We start from the raw sequence: 16,322 nt of genomic DNA on the forward strand, positions 1-16,322 counted from the left end.
GTATGTTGTGCATCCCACCTTTGCTTGAATATCTAGCGAGCCAATGCAGGAGCCATCTGTAGACCACAGCTGCACTTCTCCCGAATCCCTCACTGACTGAAAGCCACAGAAAGAAAACACGTAAAGTGTGTAATGTACTAAATCAAAGACAATCACAGAAAGAAAACACGTAAAGTGTGTAATGTACTAAATCAAAGACAATCAGGAGATTCAGGGCTATGAATTTTCTATGAGACTTTCTTGCCTTACCATAGAAACACCGTCATTGTCCCTGTGCAATGAAGCTCCTGCCACAAAGTTGCCACTGAGAACATCAACAACCTTGACCACTCTGTCCAGCTGGGTCGGTTTGTACCTGTAGATCCTCCCCTGGTATAAACGGAGGTGAAATCACACAGACATACAGATCCATCTAGAAAATGTTGAATATGAAAAAGCATTGCAGATGCCATAGCACCCCAAATCATAACTGACTTCGGAAACTTCCCACTGGTCTTCAAGCAACTCTGACTTCAGAGGGTTGACATTTCTCTATTATAAATCCTTGTTTTGAGTGGTCTCGTGTAATATTGTAACATTTTGAAATATGGACTTTTGATATTCATGAGCTGTATGTCATACATTTTTAAATGTAACAAAAAAAGGTTTGGAATAATTCACTGAATGTGCAATGTATATCTTATCCTGTGTTTCTTAAACTATCTAGAATATATGAAAGTTTCAAGAAATTCAATTTTTTCCAAGATGGATATGTATACAGTAACCTTGATTTGGACCAAACTTGAGTCAGAGTTTACTGGAAATGTTACATTTGCTTCCAAATTATAGGAGCTTCTATTTTCATGTCATGTTTCTTTCTTCTATCACAGAAGAATGCATGGAATATATACTGTAATATATACTGCTGTATAATATATAATGCTGTATATATAAATATATACAGCTAAATCAATAAGTGGTCACCTTATTGGAGACTAAAAGTAATGTCTCGTAGTCGGGAGAGTATTTGAGCGCTGCGACAGGCTCCTCCAGATGCCATGTTTGAGTGATCTCCGTTTGAACCCCTTTGACGTGCAGACGATGGATCACGTTCTCCTGTAAACAGCGACATTTATTTATGTAGATATCACATTCACTATATCAGATGGAACACAATAGTGCTGCAAATATGACCTTTCTGAAGCAGAGAGTTCAGGGGAGTACACATGCATACCTTTCCTGACACTATCAATCCATCTGTGTGAAGTACTAAGCTTTCAAAGCAGCTGTTTCTTAGTTCACGAACGGAATCCACAGCTGAATTGGCAAGAAAAAAAAACACTTAATTAAATGAGTTGTCTCCAAACTGTTAGAACAATAAAAGTCTGCACACCGATTTTTGCTCCCAAACATTAAGTTTACTTGTGGTAACGTTTCGAGCCTAACGGCTCTTCATCAGACCTTGTCTCCAAACTGTCCCAAAATAAACTCACTCAACCAGGTGCTTATGAGTAGTGCAAATGTGGAAAATGACATTTTATTCTTTGCATGTTTAAGTTCTACTTCACTGATCTGCATGGGACCTCTGCATTTAACCCAAGGGTCTTCAACAGGGGGGCCGGGACCCCTAGGGGGTCCTCAGAGTTACTACAGGGGGTCCTCCAAATCTGAAATCAGAAACCTTTTTTCTCCTTTTATATTAACCACTTGAACCATAGTGTTCATATTCTGAGAACTTCAGCCGAAAATAGCAGATCTACAAGCTTGTAGATCTTGAGAAAAAGAGCAGACTAAGTACAGAGTGAAAGGTCAAGTTTATTAAGTATTGACGGTTCACATGGTTAAATATCTGCATTGTATTGTGAGAAATTCAGGCATGCATGAGTTTTCAGATAGCAGACAGAAGCATGCAGGCATGATTTAATCAATGAGTTGTGTGCATACGTGTGCACGTGCACATGTGTGTGTGCACGTGCACATGCATGTGTGTCCGTGTCCTACTGTACACACGTACCTGTGGGGTTGAACAGGACTGAAGCACAGGGAATGGCTGGGTCAACAAGCAACAGAAAGCCTTCCTTACAGCCAACATACAGCTGTGAGCTGGCTGTCCAGCAGAGGGCAGTAGGAGTCACTCTTGCTCTGGTGCAATTCTGTGGCTGTGGAAACAACAGTTTGGGATGATGATGGAGAAAGAATTATTTAACAACAGGACATGTAGGGTAGCAAAAACACTGTAAAAACTTTTGCACACCTGGATTAAAAGTCTAAAAGCACAGAAACGATGCTTAATACATCCTTCATGTACCGTGCAATTGGCGTGCAGGTAATCTTTTGTGTTGATGTTCAGTTGTGAATCTTTGCCATAATGTGGTATGAATGCATGCAATTTCGTTCTCACAAGGATCACTATGTTGGCGAAACACACAATTCCACCAGCTAGTGGTTATTTTATATTGATTGTCTTATTTATTAGTTTGTAGACAAGGTAAAAGAAGGACAGTACCACAAAGTCATCTGCATTGTCTCCCGTCAGCCCTGAGATGGCTGACGCAGGCATCTGAGGACCCATGTAGGTTAGTCTGTCATTGACAGTGTGCGAAGGGATCACTTCCTTGTCAACCACGGACCCATCAGAACCTGGTAGATCTATCACACTGTAATACAGAAATAACTCAATTGCTTCAATTATGTACGGCAATGTACAAATGTATCTAAATTCATATGCAGTAAATTGTGCTTTTATATATGCACCTTTGTCCAAAGCTCTATAGTCTTTACAATGTGCATTGCATTCACACATTCACACCCTGGTGGTGGAGGAAATCATACATGCTCATCTGGAGCAGTTAGCGATTCAGTGTTTTGCTCAAGGATACTTTGACACTAACACAGGGGAGCCCGGGATCGAACTGGGATCGTTCCGATTACCATGCAGCCGCTCTACCTCCTGAGCCACTGTCACCCCACGCTCAGAGAGAATACAAATGGAACCAAATGGACCCACTGTAGTTTACTTTTGGTTCCATTTGTACACTCTCCTAGTTAAATTAACACAAACACAAACATTGAGGGTAGAAGGCATCCAAATGAAATAATGAGTTTGGGGACAGTCTGAGTGACACATTCACTTCACCTATAATTCAGGCCTCCAGTAGGCTATAGTAAGCAGCCGCAATAGGCAAGGTGTCATAACAACCTTAGACTGTATCAGCATTCAGCAATATAGATAAATGGACTGATTATTAATTATAAGGAGGCAATAATTTATGAATGTGAATTGCATGTGAGCCCAGCCAGCTATGGCGCCACAGTTACAACTCCATCGTATATGGAAACACTGTGACCATATATGGGCATAGCGGCCGGATCTCCTTATCTGTCAATCCTTGTCCCTTCATGCCCATATATGGAGATCACTCATGTCGTCATTATATGCCCATATATGCCGGGCATGCCCCTGTAATGGCCAACTGAAGGCCTTCACAATCACAGGACACATACAGGTTACCTCAGGTCATATAAAACAGTTACACTACTCGAATAAGTTCATAGTTCATGCTTCCTTCCCAAGAGTCAAATGGGCAACGATTTGGAGATCTGTCTGGAAGTTGGGGATATAACGAATGCACAAGAATGTAAGGTGCTCATGTCAGAATAACCTGTTGTGCTGACTGAGAGTGTGTATTTTGGGGTGTACTCTGGATAAAGTGTTCGCACATGGGTTTAATATCAGGCAGATGGCAGGTCATAACGATATTACAGTATGTCCTAATGATAGATTGAGATGTGAAGGTGTATGCAGAGCTAAAGGTTACCTTTGTTGCATGATATGAAAGCCGTCACTCTTTTCAATATTCCACACGGTGACGGATGCAGAACCCAGAGCACAGATCTGGAGCCAGTTCATGGGGTTGAACACCAGTGAAATAACATCCTTCCCAGAGTGGGGTTGCCAACAGATGCGCTCTGCGTTTTCCCAATTCCTGCATACAGTAGTTATAGTTTACATGTTAATAATATGCCTAGACGAGTAAAGGAATACTTTAAAGTTATGGTCTGGGACGTACCACACTGTTATAGTATGGTCTGGAGAAGAGGCGTAGCAGGCCAAGTAAGGACCACTGTCACTTAATGCCAGAGATGTGTAGTCCAGCTGTGCTGCTCCTAGAAAAATGATCAACAAATCCAGAAAAACTTGACCTTGGCATGCAGTTTTGTTGGAAAATATGACTGCTCTAATGGGCCGACATCAGTGGTGGAAAGTTATATACGTAGGCTACATTTACAGTAGGTATTTTTTACATTACTTCCATTTTCCATATAATACTTTTACTCCAGTAGGCTACATCTCAGAGCCAAGTATTGCATTACAAATATTTGATTTTAGTGAATTTAGTTACAAGTAACTTTGTAGATTTAGATTATTACAAAATATATAATCAATTATACCCTAACTTATACTATGCTTTTCTAAAAAACTGATCTACATACACACAACATGTCGCATTGTGACGTGTTGTGAGCTTGCAGGTCGTATATTTTGATGCCATTACTTCTTTTACACAAAGACAAATATGGGACCTTTACTTAGGTCCCATAGTATTTCTACTATAGAGGGTATGCGTGTGACATCATCATCATCTTACCCGGAAGTTACGTGGGAACGCCTGAGTGGCAAAAAAAAAACTTTATCTGGCCTTGACAGCCCATACTGTACATCCAAACAGAAAAGTCCTATGTGATTGCATTATACGATGTTAAACTACGTTAAACTCACTTTGCCACTCACTTTGCCACTCGATTTGCCATTCAATTTGCCATTCACTTTATGCATGCGCATACCCTCTATTGCTACTTACTAAAATATCAGTGCTTCTATAATGCCTCACCTTTTAGTTCATTCTTCAGTGCTAGTTGGGGGTAGCTGTACACAAATATAGATGGTTTTAACTTGTGTTCAGAGAATGCCAGTATTCTACATTGACCATTAGCAGCCAACGCTCCAATGCCTCGGCCAGGACCCTGAAGCACATTGCTCACTCTGGTCTCTGTGTTCAGGAAAACTATGAAATTCCCACTGACATAACACACTGTGTCCTTGTCAATAAACTCAACACGTTGCTTTGTGAACCCTTGTGCCCACCTGGAAAACAAAGAAGTCATGGGATTAGTCAACTCTAAACAGTAGCCTAAGAATTGCCAACCTTATGGGAATACATACATACTATACATACATACATACATACATACATACATACATACATACATACATACATACATACATACATAAAGTCTGAAGTAGTAATGTAAAGTAGCCTAGTACATGATTTGAACATGCTTGAATATTTTATATTGAAAGCCTGTACAACTGGACAACTGAATTTCCCCCTTGGGATAATAAAGGTATCTATCTATCTATCTATCTATCTATCTATCTATCTATCTATCTATCTATCTATCTATCTATCTATCTATTTATACAATTGCTATTAATTGCTGAAAACCCTGTGACTGGTTTGTCATTATGGGTATAAACAATTAAGAAGTTACAGGGACAATGATGATTAAAAGCAGCTGTAAGGAGATAGCTTAATTAGTATTGGCCTACATACCTGACTTCTAAATGTCCAACTTCTTCCATTTAAAAATATATATATATTTTTGTATTATTTCACTAAATAATTATATCATTGCACGAATAATTACACTTTTTCTACACAAGCGAGGAGCAGTCGGGGTTGTGTAGTAGGCTTGTATCCTTGACAACCACAACATGCTCTAAGGAGCCGCCCCTTTCTTTTTTTCTCCCCCCCCCCCCCCCCTTACAGGCGTCAGATTTCAGAAATAAAGTGCTTAACCAAGTCTCATTTCGGTCAGAAATGATGCCGTTCAACAAGAAATAAATGCCGCTCCTGGATTGTTTAATAAAAAAAATGTTATCCGAAAGATTTTGCGTCTTTGCGTGATTCTCCCCAATAACTCTATGGATTCTCCACTAGTCAGGGCTCTGGGAAAACCAGGAAAAACAATGAAAAGCAGAAATCTGTCAGATGAAAAGGCTTTCTATTAAACAATCCGGGAGCGGATGTAATTCTGAGTGAACGGCATCATTTCTGACCGAAATGAGACTTGGTTTGCACGCACTTTATTTTTTTAATCTGACGTTTTTAGCTCAAACTGTTGCTTATTGTCCACCTCGCTAGAAGCCAGGTTGAAGTGGAAACACGACCGTCATGTATTCAGGGCTACGTCTTTACGTCACAGCTAGGTGGACCCGCCACCTTTCGCCATTGGCTGCTTACTTCCTCCGACACGCCCATACGGGGGCCGGGCAATGTCATGCGCAAATATGCCAGATCTACAAGCTCACAACGCGTCACATCACTACGCGTGGTGAACATGTAGATCTGCTATTTGTGTGCAGCGCGCAACTGATTGTGTAACTGATTCTGATTGTGTTTTAAAAGCACAGTTGGTTGCTTTCAGCCACTTGACCGCTTCTGCTTTTGTTGAGTGTCCGTCCGTCTAAAACCTGCACTTACAACACCACACAATGGCAACACAGAAATCGTTCGCCAAAGGTAAGGCGCACATTTTATTATTATTATTATTACTAATGCACATAATGTGACTTAATATTATTATTATTGCAAGCTGCAGTCCATTCTACTTCTGACTACATATACAAATATGCAAGCTATACTGCGAGATTCCAATTCAACCATCATCAAGCTAGGCTACTGTACAGTATATTGAAGACTCATATTAGTCTACTGTTATTATTCATCTTTATATAATGCACCGATTAGACCACATGTGCTGGAACTGAAAGGATCTGAAGATTCTTTGTTCTGTCACATGCATCTCTTATTGTTCTTACATAATATAACTTGCTATACAGGTTACAGTGAGTCATAGCAAATAAAGGTTCATTAATCATTAGTTGATTTCAATGCATTGCATTCCATTTCCTTGTTCCGCCCTGTCTGCCTTTCAAGTGTTCTTCAGCCCACATAAATGTCATATGACTCAGTTGTGACATTTTGCAAAGTCATGGTGATTTTGCACTCAATTCAGTGTTATGCTTTGGCAGTAATAATGAGTCTTCTGATTTGTCCAGAAATAAGAATGAATTAAGTGTATGAAATGCTGTAGTTGTATGAATTAAATGCAGAATGACATACTTTTCCTCAGGGAAAAAAAACTAACATGATTCTAATAGAGTGACCCTTATAGTGGATGAATGACTGAGTGACATGCAACTATTGTACCGTTAAATGTCGACATGTCTCCATTCAGACATGTCTCCTTTCCGACATGTCTCCATTCAGACACTAACCCTATCTCTAACCCTAACCCTAAACCTTAGGCCCATGGGAGTGTCGCCACTCCGACAATAAGAGCTGCAATAAGAAGTCACTGTCGGAATGGAGATATGTCTGAATGGAGACATGTTCCCCCTTGTAGGGCAGGAGTCTTCAATGTTTTCAGGCCAAGGACCGCTTAGCTGAAAGAGAGATAAAGTAGGGACCCCCACTACACATCATATAAAATGGTGTTGCAGATTAAACATTTTCATAGATTTCTGAGACAGCTTAGACTTGTTTGACAGCAATATCATCAGTGTATGTTGTTGGTTTAAGGCATTGTGAGCTTGTAGATCGGCTATTCTTAATGTTCCACACAGAATAGGGATACTATAGGGTTCAAGTGGTTATTGTAGAAAAGTTATCACAAAATGATTTAGAGGACCCCCTGTAGTAACGCTGAGGACCCCCTAGGGGTCCCGGACCCCCTGTTGAAGACCCCTGTTGTAGGGGTTCCAGGGGCGGTCCCCAGAAAATAAATAATATAGCATAATTGCAATCTGTTTAACCACTTTATTTTTAATATTCAAAAATAGCATCTTCTTGTACAGGGAAATATTTTAGGTTGGGGTCCATGGCCAATTATGGGGCTTTTAAGCTGTGACATCATTTTGTAGTCAGACCTCCAAGCAGATTTATTGTCAATATCTGTCCCTCGCTATTTCAACAGATCCGAGACAAAAATAATGACTAAAGTATAATTCTACCCCTTTCCTTTCAACACCAAAGAGTAGAAAAAATAGTAAATAGTAAAAATAGTAATAAGATTCACGGGCGCTGGGGCCTTTTGGCCCCAAAAGTTCTCCTCTGCCTACAAAATGATGTCAGACTTAACAGCCCCATACAATATATATTTTTGGGATCCTTGACATGAAAATGATTGAGAACCACTGGCAAACAGCTCCGTATCTTCCTACTGTCAGATGTGTAATGTGGGCATGTGTTTGTTTGTGTTTCAGGCAGCGCCGCCCCAGGCCCAGTGCCTAAAGACCACATCAGACTGTACAGCATGAGGTTCTGTCCCTTTGCCCAGAGGGCCAGATTAGTGCTCCACGCCAAAGGAATCAAGTGCGAAACATTTACATTCAAAATATTGCACAGATTTGTTTTCTTTATAGGGTGTGCCAAATGTAGTTCTAAGAGTGGCCATTTCTTGGGTAGACACAGCCTTACACAGGTGTTCTGATTAGACTATAGCATTAGTTCTATGCAATCAAACAATTGAAACACCTGTGTTTTGACCCAAGAAATGGCCGCTAAGGACTACAATGACGTAGCCGCTGGCACACACTATATACATGTATATCTTTGCTGTATATAGGCCTAAAGAAACCTCCTATCTCCATGTTCAAACTTTTTGGGTTTTTTCATAAATGAATTCCCAGCTTGATCATGCATGTGTGTATACTACTACAGCTTCACAGCAGATCCACAAGCTTGAGACGGCATGCGAAGCGACACGTTTTTCTAAATCTTTCGCTATTTTTGAATTTGAATCCTGAAAGGTTTTGGAAATATGAGGTTTGTATCTATCTAGGGGTGCTCCGATCGATCGGTTTAAATTGTCAGATTTCACAGATACGGAAAAACGATCTTTTATAAAATAAAAAAAAGCTACTACTGTTCTCAGGTGGTTTTACTGGTCTAGGTTAAGATTGTTTTGTTTGTACTATATTTTGTTTAGTTACCTTGTAGCATTTAACCCTCTCTTCATTCAATTGGAGCACGCCTATGTATCAGTATGTACAGCGATGGTTCTCAAAGTGGGGTCCAGGGACCCTCAGGGTTCCTTGAGGGTCTTCCAAGTGGACCCTTACAGGCCTGTAACTCTGAGGGCACTTCTCCACTGGCAAAGAACCGGTTCTGGTTCTTTCTCCCGCCTATGGGATGAACCAGAGGTGAGCTTTTCCACCGAGAACCCAGTTGGTTCCGAACCGTAAAAGTTGGTTTGGAGGAAACGCAAAAAAACGAACCAAGGTTCCAAGAAAGTTGAACAGCACTGGTTCTTGAACCAAGGTTCTTTAGGTGGAAAGGGCCCCTGAGAGTTCTGGAAGTCCTCGAGTTTGAGGACCACTGTATTAAAAGGATGCTGTATCACACAGTACAGTATGTTGACATGTGTATTGTACCTAGTTACATTTGTTTTATCAGGCATGAGACCATCAACATCATTGTGTTTGTTTTGACAGGCATGAGACCATCAACATCATTGTGTTTGTTTTGTCAGACATGAGACCATCAACATCATTGTGTTTGTTTTGACAGACATGAGACCATCAACATCATTGTGTTTGTTTTGACAGACATGAGACCATCAACATCATTGTGTTTGTTTTGACAGGCATGAGACCATCAACATCATTGTGTTTGTTTTGTCAGACATGAGACCATCAACATCATTGTGTTTGTTTTGACAGACATGAGACCATCAACATCATTGTGTTTGTTTTGACAGACATGAGACCATCAACATCATTGTGTTTGTTTTGACAGACATGAGACCATCAACATCATTGTGTTTGTTTTGACAGACATGAGACCATCAACATCATTGTGTTTGTTTTGACAGGCATGAGACCATCAACATCATTGTGTTTGTTTTGTCAGACATGAGACCATCAACATCATTGTGTTTGTTTTGACAGGCATGAGACCATCAACATCATTGTGTTTGTTTTGTCAGACATGAGACCATCAACATCATTGTGTTTGTTTTGACAGGCATGAGACCATCAACATCATTGTGTTTGTTTTGTCAGACATGAGACCATCAACATCATTGTGTTTGTTTTGACAGGCATGAGACCATCAACATCATTGTGTTTGTTTTGTCAGACATGAGACCATCAACATCATTGTGTTTGTTTTGACAGGCATGAGACCATCAACATCATTGTGTTTGTTTTGTCAGACATGAGACCATCAACATCATTGTGTTTGTTTTGACAGGCATGAGACCATCAACATCATTGTGTTTGTTTTGACAGGCATGAGACCATCAACATCATTGTGTTTGTTTTGACAGGCATGAGACCATCAACATCATTGTGTTTGTTTTGTCAGACATGAGACCATCAACATCATTGTGTTTGTTTTGACAGGCATGAGACCATCAACATCATTGTGTTTGTTTTGTCAGACATGAGACCATCAACATCATTGTGTTTGTTTTGTCAGACATGAGACCATCAACATCATTGTGTTTGTTTTGACAGGCATGAGACCATCAACATCATTGTGTTTGTTTTGACAGGCATGAGACCATCAACATCATTGTGTTTGTTTTGACAGGCATGAGACCATCAACATCAATCTGAAGGATAAACCTGAATGGTTCCTGGAGAAGAACCCGCTTGGCCTGGTTCCAACTCTGGAGACAGGTAATGGTCAGGTGATCTACGAGTCTCCAATCACCTGTGAGTACCTGGACGAAGTCTACTCTGGAACTAAACTGCTGCCTGCAGATCCTTTTGAGAAAGCTCAGCAGAAGATGATGCTGGAACACTGGAGCAAGGTACAGTACATGTACAGTACATGTACACTATGTACAGTACATGTACACTATGTACAGTACATGCACACTACATGTACACTATGTACAGTACATGTACACTATGTACAGTACATGCACACCGTCTCTAAACTACACAGTAAGATCCTCAGTGTGGTATTGGTCCGGTCACGCTTGTCAGGCGCGTGCACGCTGCCCTTTTACCCGTCAGTAAAAAGTGTCCTCTCCAGACCATGAATGCAGTTTTTACTGTGGTGAAAGAAATGCAAATTCCCCCTCTTTCCATGCCATACCGGAAGGCAGCATCCAAGCCTTATCCAAACTCTCCTGAACTTGAATGCAGCATCTTATGCTGAAAGAATTGCCCTCTCTGTGTAGAAATCCATGCCTTACACCACATCTCCAGTATTGACTTGATAATGGTTAGTTCAGTGTGGTATCAAGTACCGAAAATAGGCGACCTTCAAGCTCACAACGCGTCGTGCTGCGACGCGTTGTGAGCTTGGAGGTCTGCTATTTTCGATATTTTCACCAAAAGGCCCTTTTAGAGATTTCAGCCCCTGCCTCTCTAACATTCTCTGCACGGTCCTGATGCATGTAGATGCTGTCCAGTATATTTGTTGTGCCGTGTCATGCCCTCCAGAGTCCAAACATTAAATCACCCATACAACACTATGGTTGTGCCGTGTCATGCCCTCCAGAGTCCAAACATTAAATCACCCATACAACACTATGGGGCAAACATTCAGCAAAAATAGCACATATACAAGCTCGTAACACATCCCAACGTTGTGAGCTTTTTTCGGCAAAGAGATCTGGTGTTGAGGGAAATGCTAGCGGAGTGTAGAAATGGAGGTAAATTTTGTTCTTAGATTTTACTGTATACATAATCAATTGCCTATGTATCTTCTGCTCACAGGTAACGCCATACTTCTACAAGATCCCAATGGGCAGAAACAAGGGTGAGGATGTAACTCCACTGGAAAACGAACTGAAAGACAAGTTTGTCAAGTTAAACGAGGCAAGTTGCTGTTTTGCCCTTTGGGGGTTGCATTATTTGAAGTTATATTTTAAATAAAACACACACTATTATAGACAGCTAGCCTACACCGTTAAAAAAAGAAAAGACAATTTTGCGTTTACTAGTTGAATTTTACATTCCCCAGATGGTGTTACTTTGACAGAACTGTTTATACTGTGGTAAATAAAATAACTACCGTTTGTTTTTCAGGTCTTAGTCAAAAACAAAACTAAATTCTACGGTGGGGATTCCATCTCGATGATCGACTACATGATGTGGCCGTGGTTTGAGAGACTGGAGATGCTGGAGCTGCTGCAGTAAGTATTTCATTCTTCTGCACTTAAAGCTGTTATGACACGCAAAAACAAGGTAAATCTGGCTATCTGTTTGGCTAATATTGTTGATGATGTCACGGCGTGCCTCTACTGTAGTGAGAATGCCAATTGTGATAACAAAAATGAAAACTAGCATTTAGAGGTGTAAAAATGGCTATTCGAAAATAGCTGATCTACAAGCTCACTATGTCTCGTGATGAAAGGCGTTGTGAGCCTATCAATCGTTTTTGACCAATTTTGAAAAGTTATGGAGAAAAAAAAGTTATATTTCTGCAAAACGACTACTGTTGTTTCTATAAAGTATATTTTGAATAAAGTAAGTACTTAACTCAAGTAAAGATTTTAATTGAGAACTTTTACTTGAAAATGCTGGTATGCTACTTACTTAACAAGAAAAAGAAGAAGAAGAAACTAGTACTTCTTCCAGCACTGTTGTTTATAGTGAATTGTCTCTGTGTTTGCAGTTGCCTGGATGGAACTCCAGAACTGAAGAAGTGGAAAGAACTCATGTTTGAGGATGCTACTGTCAAAGCCACCATGCACAGTGTGGACACCTACCGGGCTTTCTATAAGACTTACATGGAAGGGAAACCCGACTATGATTATGGCCTGTAGATGAGAGCAATTTTACCTTTTTTAAAAGGGTAGATTTCAGGATTATTACTTTTTGTCTGCTATGAATCACTTGCTTTCTGAAAAGTGTTTACATTTCAGTAATGCTATAAAGAGGGTGTAATTTGTTTGAGGGACACCTCAGAATGATAAGGAATTGGTGGTAGACTATGGGAACATGTTAATGATGTCACCTCAGAATGATAAGGAATTGGTGGTAGACTATGGGAACATATTAATGTTTATAAGGAATTGGTGGTAGACTATGGGAACATGTTAATGTTTATAAGGAATTGGTGGTAGACTATGGGAACATGTTAATGATGTAATTTGAGGTTTATGTTGTATTTTCAACATCAAGGTTTTTCATGCGTTTCTTTCTTCTTTTTTTTTTACCGTACAGTTGAATTTAAAGTGGATGTACCTTTTATACAATAAAACTACATCCATGTGTGTCATGTGATGGCACCATGACTTCACACACCTGAAGTTGATACTGCTTTCTTACAATGCTTAAACCACTTGAACCCCAACATGCCTGTAGCAGAGTGTCTCACTGCCTCAGCCTGATGTCCTCAAAAAGTCTGGTATCTCCCCCGGTCCAAAGTCTGGTATCTCCCCCGGTCCATAGAGCATCGCAGCGGAAGTGGATTCCTGGGGTCACTTAATATTCCCCATTCATTTTCGCCATAGACTTTTACAAAAATATTTATAACAATTATGTTAAGCCTCGAACCAAGCCATCCAGGATGGAGGTGAATCATGATCATATAACCTTTTTTTCTATGAAAAGAACATTTTGAAAATCGCTAAACAAAGGGTAGTTATTAAATGTAGTATATCAAATAATGTAATATTAAAATATGTGTTCACATAGGATCAAAGGTTATATGATCATGATTCACCTCCATCCTGGATGGCTTGGTTCGAGGCTTAACATAATTGTTATAAATATATTTGTAAAGGTCTATGGCGAAAATGAATGGGGAATATTAAGTGACCCCAGGAATCAACTTCCGCTGCGATGCTCTATAGGGATATTCCTTAGGTCTTTTTTTGTTGTTGTTTTTTTCATATTTGTTTATTTGGGTACAACAGGTTACATGCATCATGACATTGTTTAGAAGTACAGTGTAATTTGATCTGTGTCCCTTTTTTTTTCTTTTTTTTGGACAAACACCACCTACACATATAACAAAACCGGACACAACACAAAATAAATGCTACAAAATATACATGAAATAAAAGTATATAAACTATAGTAAACAAAACAAAACAGGGTCAGAGAAAGGGGTCACATCAGCTACAACAGTGCAAAGACGTCCAGTTTTCCCTCCATTGCTATAGAAGTGATCCCTTAGTCTGATGGTTAAGATGTTTATTTAAGATGTTTATTGTTTAGGCGTTCACTCAGGAGACCTGGGTTGGAATCCTGGGCGTTACACCTATGCTGGGCGAACAAAATGAGCTTGTAGATCGGCTATTTGGTGAAGAGACTTGGTGTTGACGGAAAAGAAAACTGTCCAAGTATAAGTACAAATCAGGTCAGTTTTACTAAGAATAGAGGCATTGGTGGGGGGGGGGGGGGGGGGGGTCCCCAGATGATAAGCTTAATGTGAAGGATAAACCTGTGGGGGGTCCCCAGATGATAAGCTTAATGTGAAGGATAAACCTGTGGGGGGTCCCCAGATGATAAGCTTAATGTGAAGGATAAACCTGTGGGGGGTCCCCAGATGATAAGCTGAATGTGAAGGATAAACCTGTGGGGGGTCCCCAGATGATACGCTTAATGTGAAGGATAAATATGATGCTGGAAATTTTGGAAATTGGTTTAGTTATACTGAATAAACATTGCCAAGCGGAGAAATACTGTACGTCTAGCGGTTTGTGAAAAACATGCCAACACAGAGTAAATGTCACAGTTTGTGACAGGTCTTTTTTTGGGGGGGGAGGTTTTCCTTTTTTCCCAATCTATATGGTATTATTTTGGTGTGTTTCCACTGGAGTCCACCAGGGGGACGTAGAGCCGTTGTCCTACTCCTCCTGCCCAACACACACTGATGTTGACACAGGTGCTGCCAGACATGGGGGTAACACATTTCAGTTCCCCACAGTTTAATATTTTATTATATACAACACATTTCAGTTTCCCACAGTTTACTATAATCATTTCAGTTTCCCACAGTTTCCCAGCTGTTCTGGGGGCTTGGCCCCTAGGAGTATGCCTGGGGGCTTGGCCCCAGCCCGTAGGAGTAGGCCTGCCTGCGGTAGAGGTCTGTTAGTATGATTTCACAAATTGATTATTTTTCTTTTCTCCCAATAGAATAAGGTGTTTGAAAAGGTGGCCAGCTATCCATAATGTGTGTGTGTGTGTGTGTGTGTGTGTGTGTGTGTGTGTGTGTGTGTGTGTGTGTGTGTGTGTGTGTGGGTGTGTGTAATGTTGTGGTATTGTGTTTGACCCTATCTGTTTTGTTCACTGTTTGTTTTAAACGTATACCTACTTGTTTCAAGTAAATATTATGCATACAAAACATATATACAATAAATAACACATACTATGAAATATGCTCTCTGTATATGAAGATCATTGGGGGGGGGGGGTCATCATTTAGGGTTAAAAATATCCATGAATTCAAGTCTCCATATGGGGTGAGGATAGAATCCCTATAACTTATATTTATGTTTATCAAAATCAAATCAAATAGGTCTACCGGTATATATATTTTCTTCTTTTTTTAATCAAATCAAATCAAAGAGCGAATTCGGTATGAGAGTGACGACACTACTCTGGGGGTTACCTGTCAACCAACAAGCCAATAGCATTGTGACCATCCCTCCGAACCATGGGGTATTATTCATTCATTCGCCTAGCTGTCCCTTCGAACCATGGGATCACCCCACCTGGACAGAAAGGGGAAGAGAGACTCGTAGCAGATGTACAAGCTCACAGCGCGTCGCCTCCGCATAGCGATGTGAGCTTGCAGATCGGCTATAAGTAAAACGCTCTACACCGTCGTACGACGACGCACAAATCAAGCACGCGACGTCACGTCACGCTGGCTTCCTCAACGGCCACATCCACATCACATCACTGACACACAAAGAAGAGGCAGCGAAAGCAGCGTTTTATTTTTAAGTGGGGGTTTTGTCCACGAAAGGAGCTGTTTTTATGTGTTTTTTTAACCGTGAAATGAGCATTTTTAAGAGCGTTTGCCCGCGAAAGAGAAGGCTTTATTCATGAGGAGAGTGGAGACATTTCTGGGTTTATATGGTTGCATTTGGAACGACACCTGAATAATAGCCTCGGAGGAGAGGAACTCACAACATAATAATAATTGGTTGCACACTGCTGCGTTTTTTCGCTGCGAAATGTGTTTTTCAGGGTAGGAGAGACGAGAGAGACCAAGGGACCCACAGGGTGGTCCGAAAATAAATACGAAACGGGCGTCGGGGCGGCACGGCAGTGTGCAAACGTGAGGAGGTTGATTTCTTTA

General features: G+C 40.6%; 2 protein-coding genes across 2 annotated transcripts in view; one reads left to right on the forward strand and one right to left on the reverse strand.

The window, feature by feature from the left end:
• The window catches only part of cfap43 (cilia and flagella associated protein 43), a gene marked incomplete at both ends in the record, with an annotated part of 72,168 nt that extends 65,845 nt beyond the window's left edge, over window positions 1-6,323 (reverse strand). The window contains 10 exons of the mRNA XM_080740070.1: window positions 19-96; window positions 250-369; window positions 964-1,095; window positions 1,214-1,296; window positions 1,994-2,138; window positions 2,486-2,636; window positions 3,798-3,965; window positions 4,050-4,146; window positions 4,872-5,125; window positions 6,232-6,323. Coding sequence (XP_080596196.1) covers window positions 19-96; window positions 250-369; window positions 964-1,095; window positions 1,214-1,296; window positions 1,994-2,138; window positions 2,486-2,636; window positions 3,798-3,965; window positions 4,050-4,146; window positions 4,872-5,125; window positions 6,232-6,323 — 1,320 coding nt within the window. The remainder of the gene's footprint in view (window positions 1-18; window positions 97-249; window positions 370-963; window positions 1,096-1,213; window positions 1,297-1,993; window positions 2,139-2,485; window positions 2,637-3,797; window positions 3,966-4,049; window positions 4,147-4,871; window positions 5,126-6,231) is intronic.
• Window positions 6,324-6,457: 134 nt separating this feature from the next.
• LOC308297108 (glutathione S-transferase omega-1-like) lies at window positions 6,458-13,309 on the forward strand. The gene is made up of 6 exons (XM_080740519.1): window positions 6,458-6,563; window positions 8,309-8,417; window positions 10,641-10,863; window positions 11,780-11,881; window positions 12,092-12,198; window positions 12,681-13,309. The coding sequence occupies exons 1-6, from the start codon at window positions 6,536-6,538 to the stop codon at window positions 12,829-12,831; spliced, it is 720 nt and encodes a 239-aa protein (XP_080596645.1). The 5' UTR covers window positions 6,458-6,535; the 3' UTR covers window positions 12,832-13,309.
• Window positions 13,310-16,322: the final 3,013 nt, after the last annotated feature.

This window comes from Nannobrachium achirus, assembly GCF_963921795.1.
Source record: "Nannobrachium achirus genome assembly, chromosome: 13".
NCBI lineage: Eukaryota > Metazoa > Chordata > Actinopteri > Myctophiformes > Myctophidae > Nannobrachium > Nannobrachium achirus.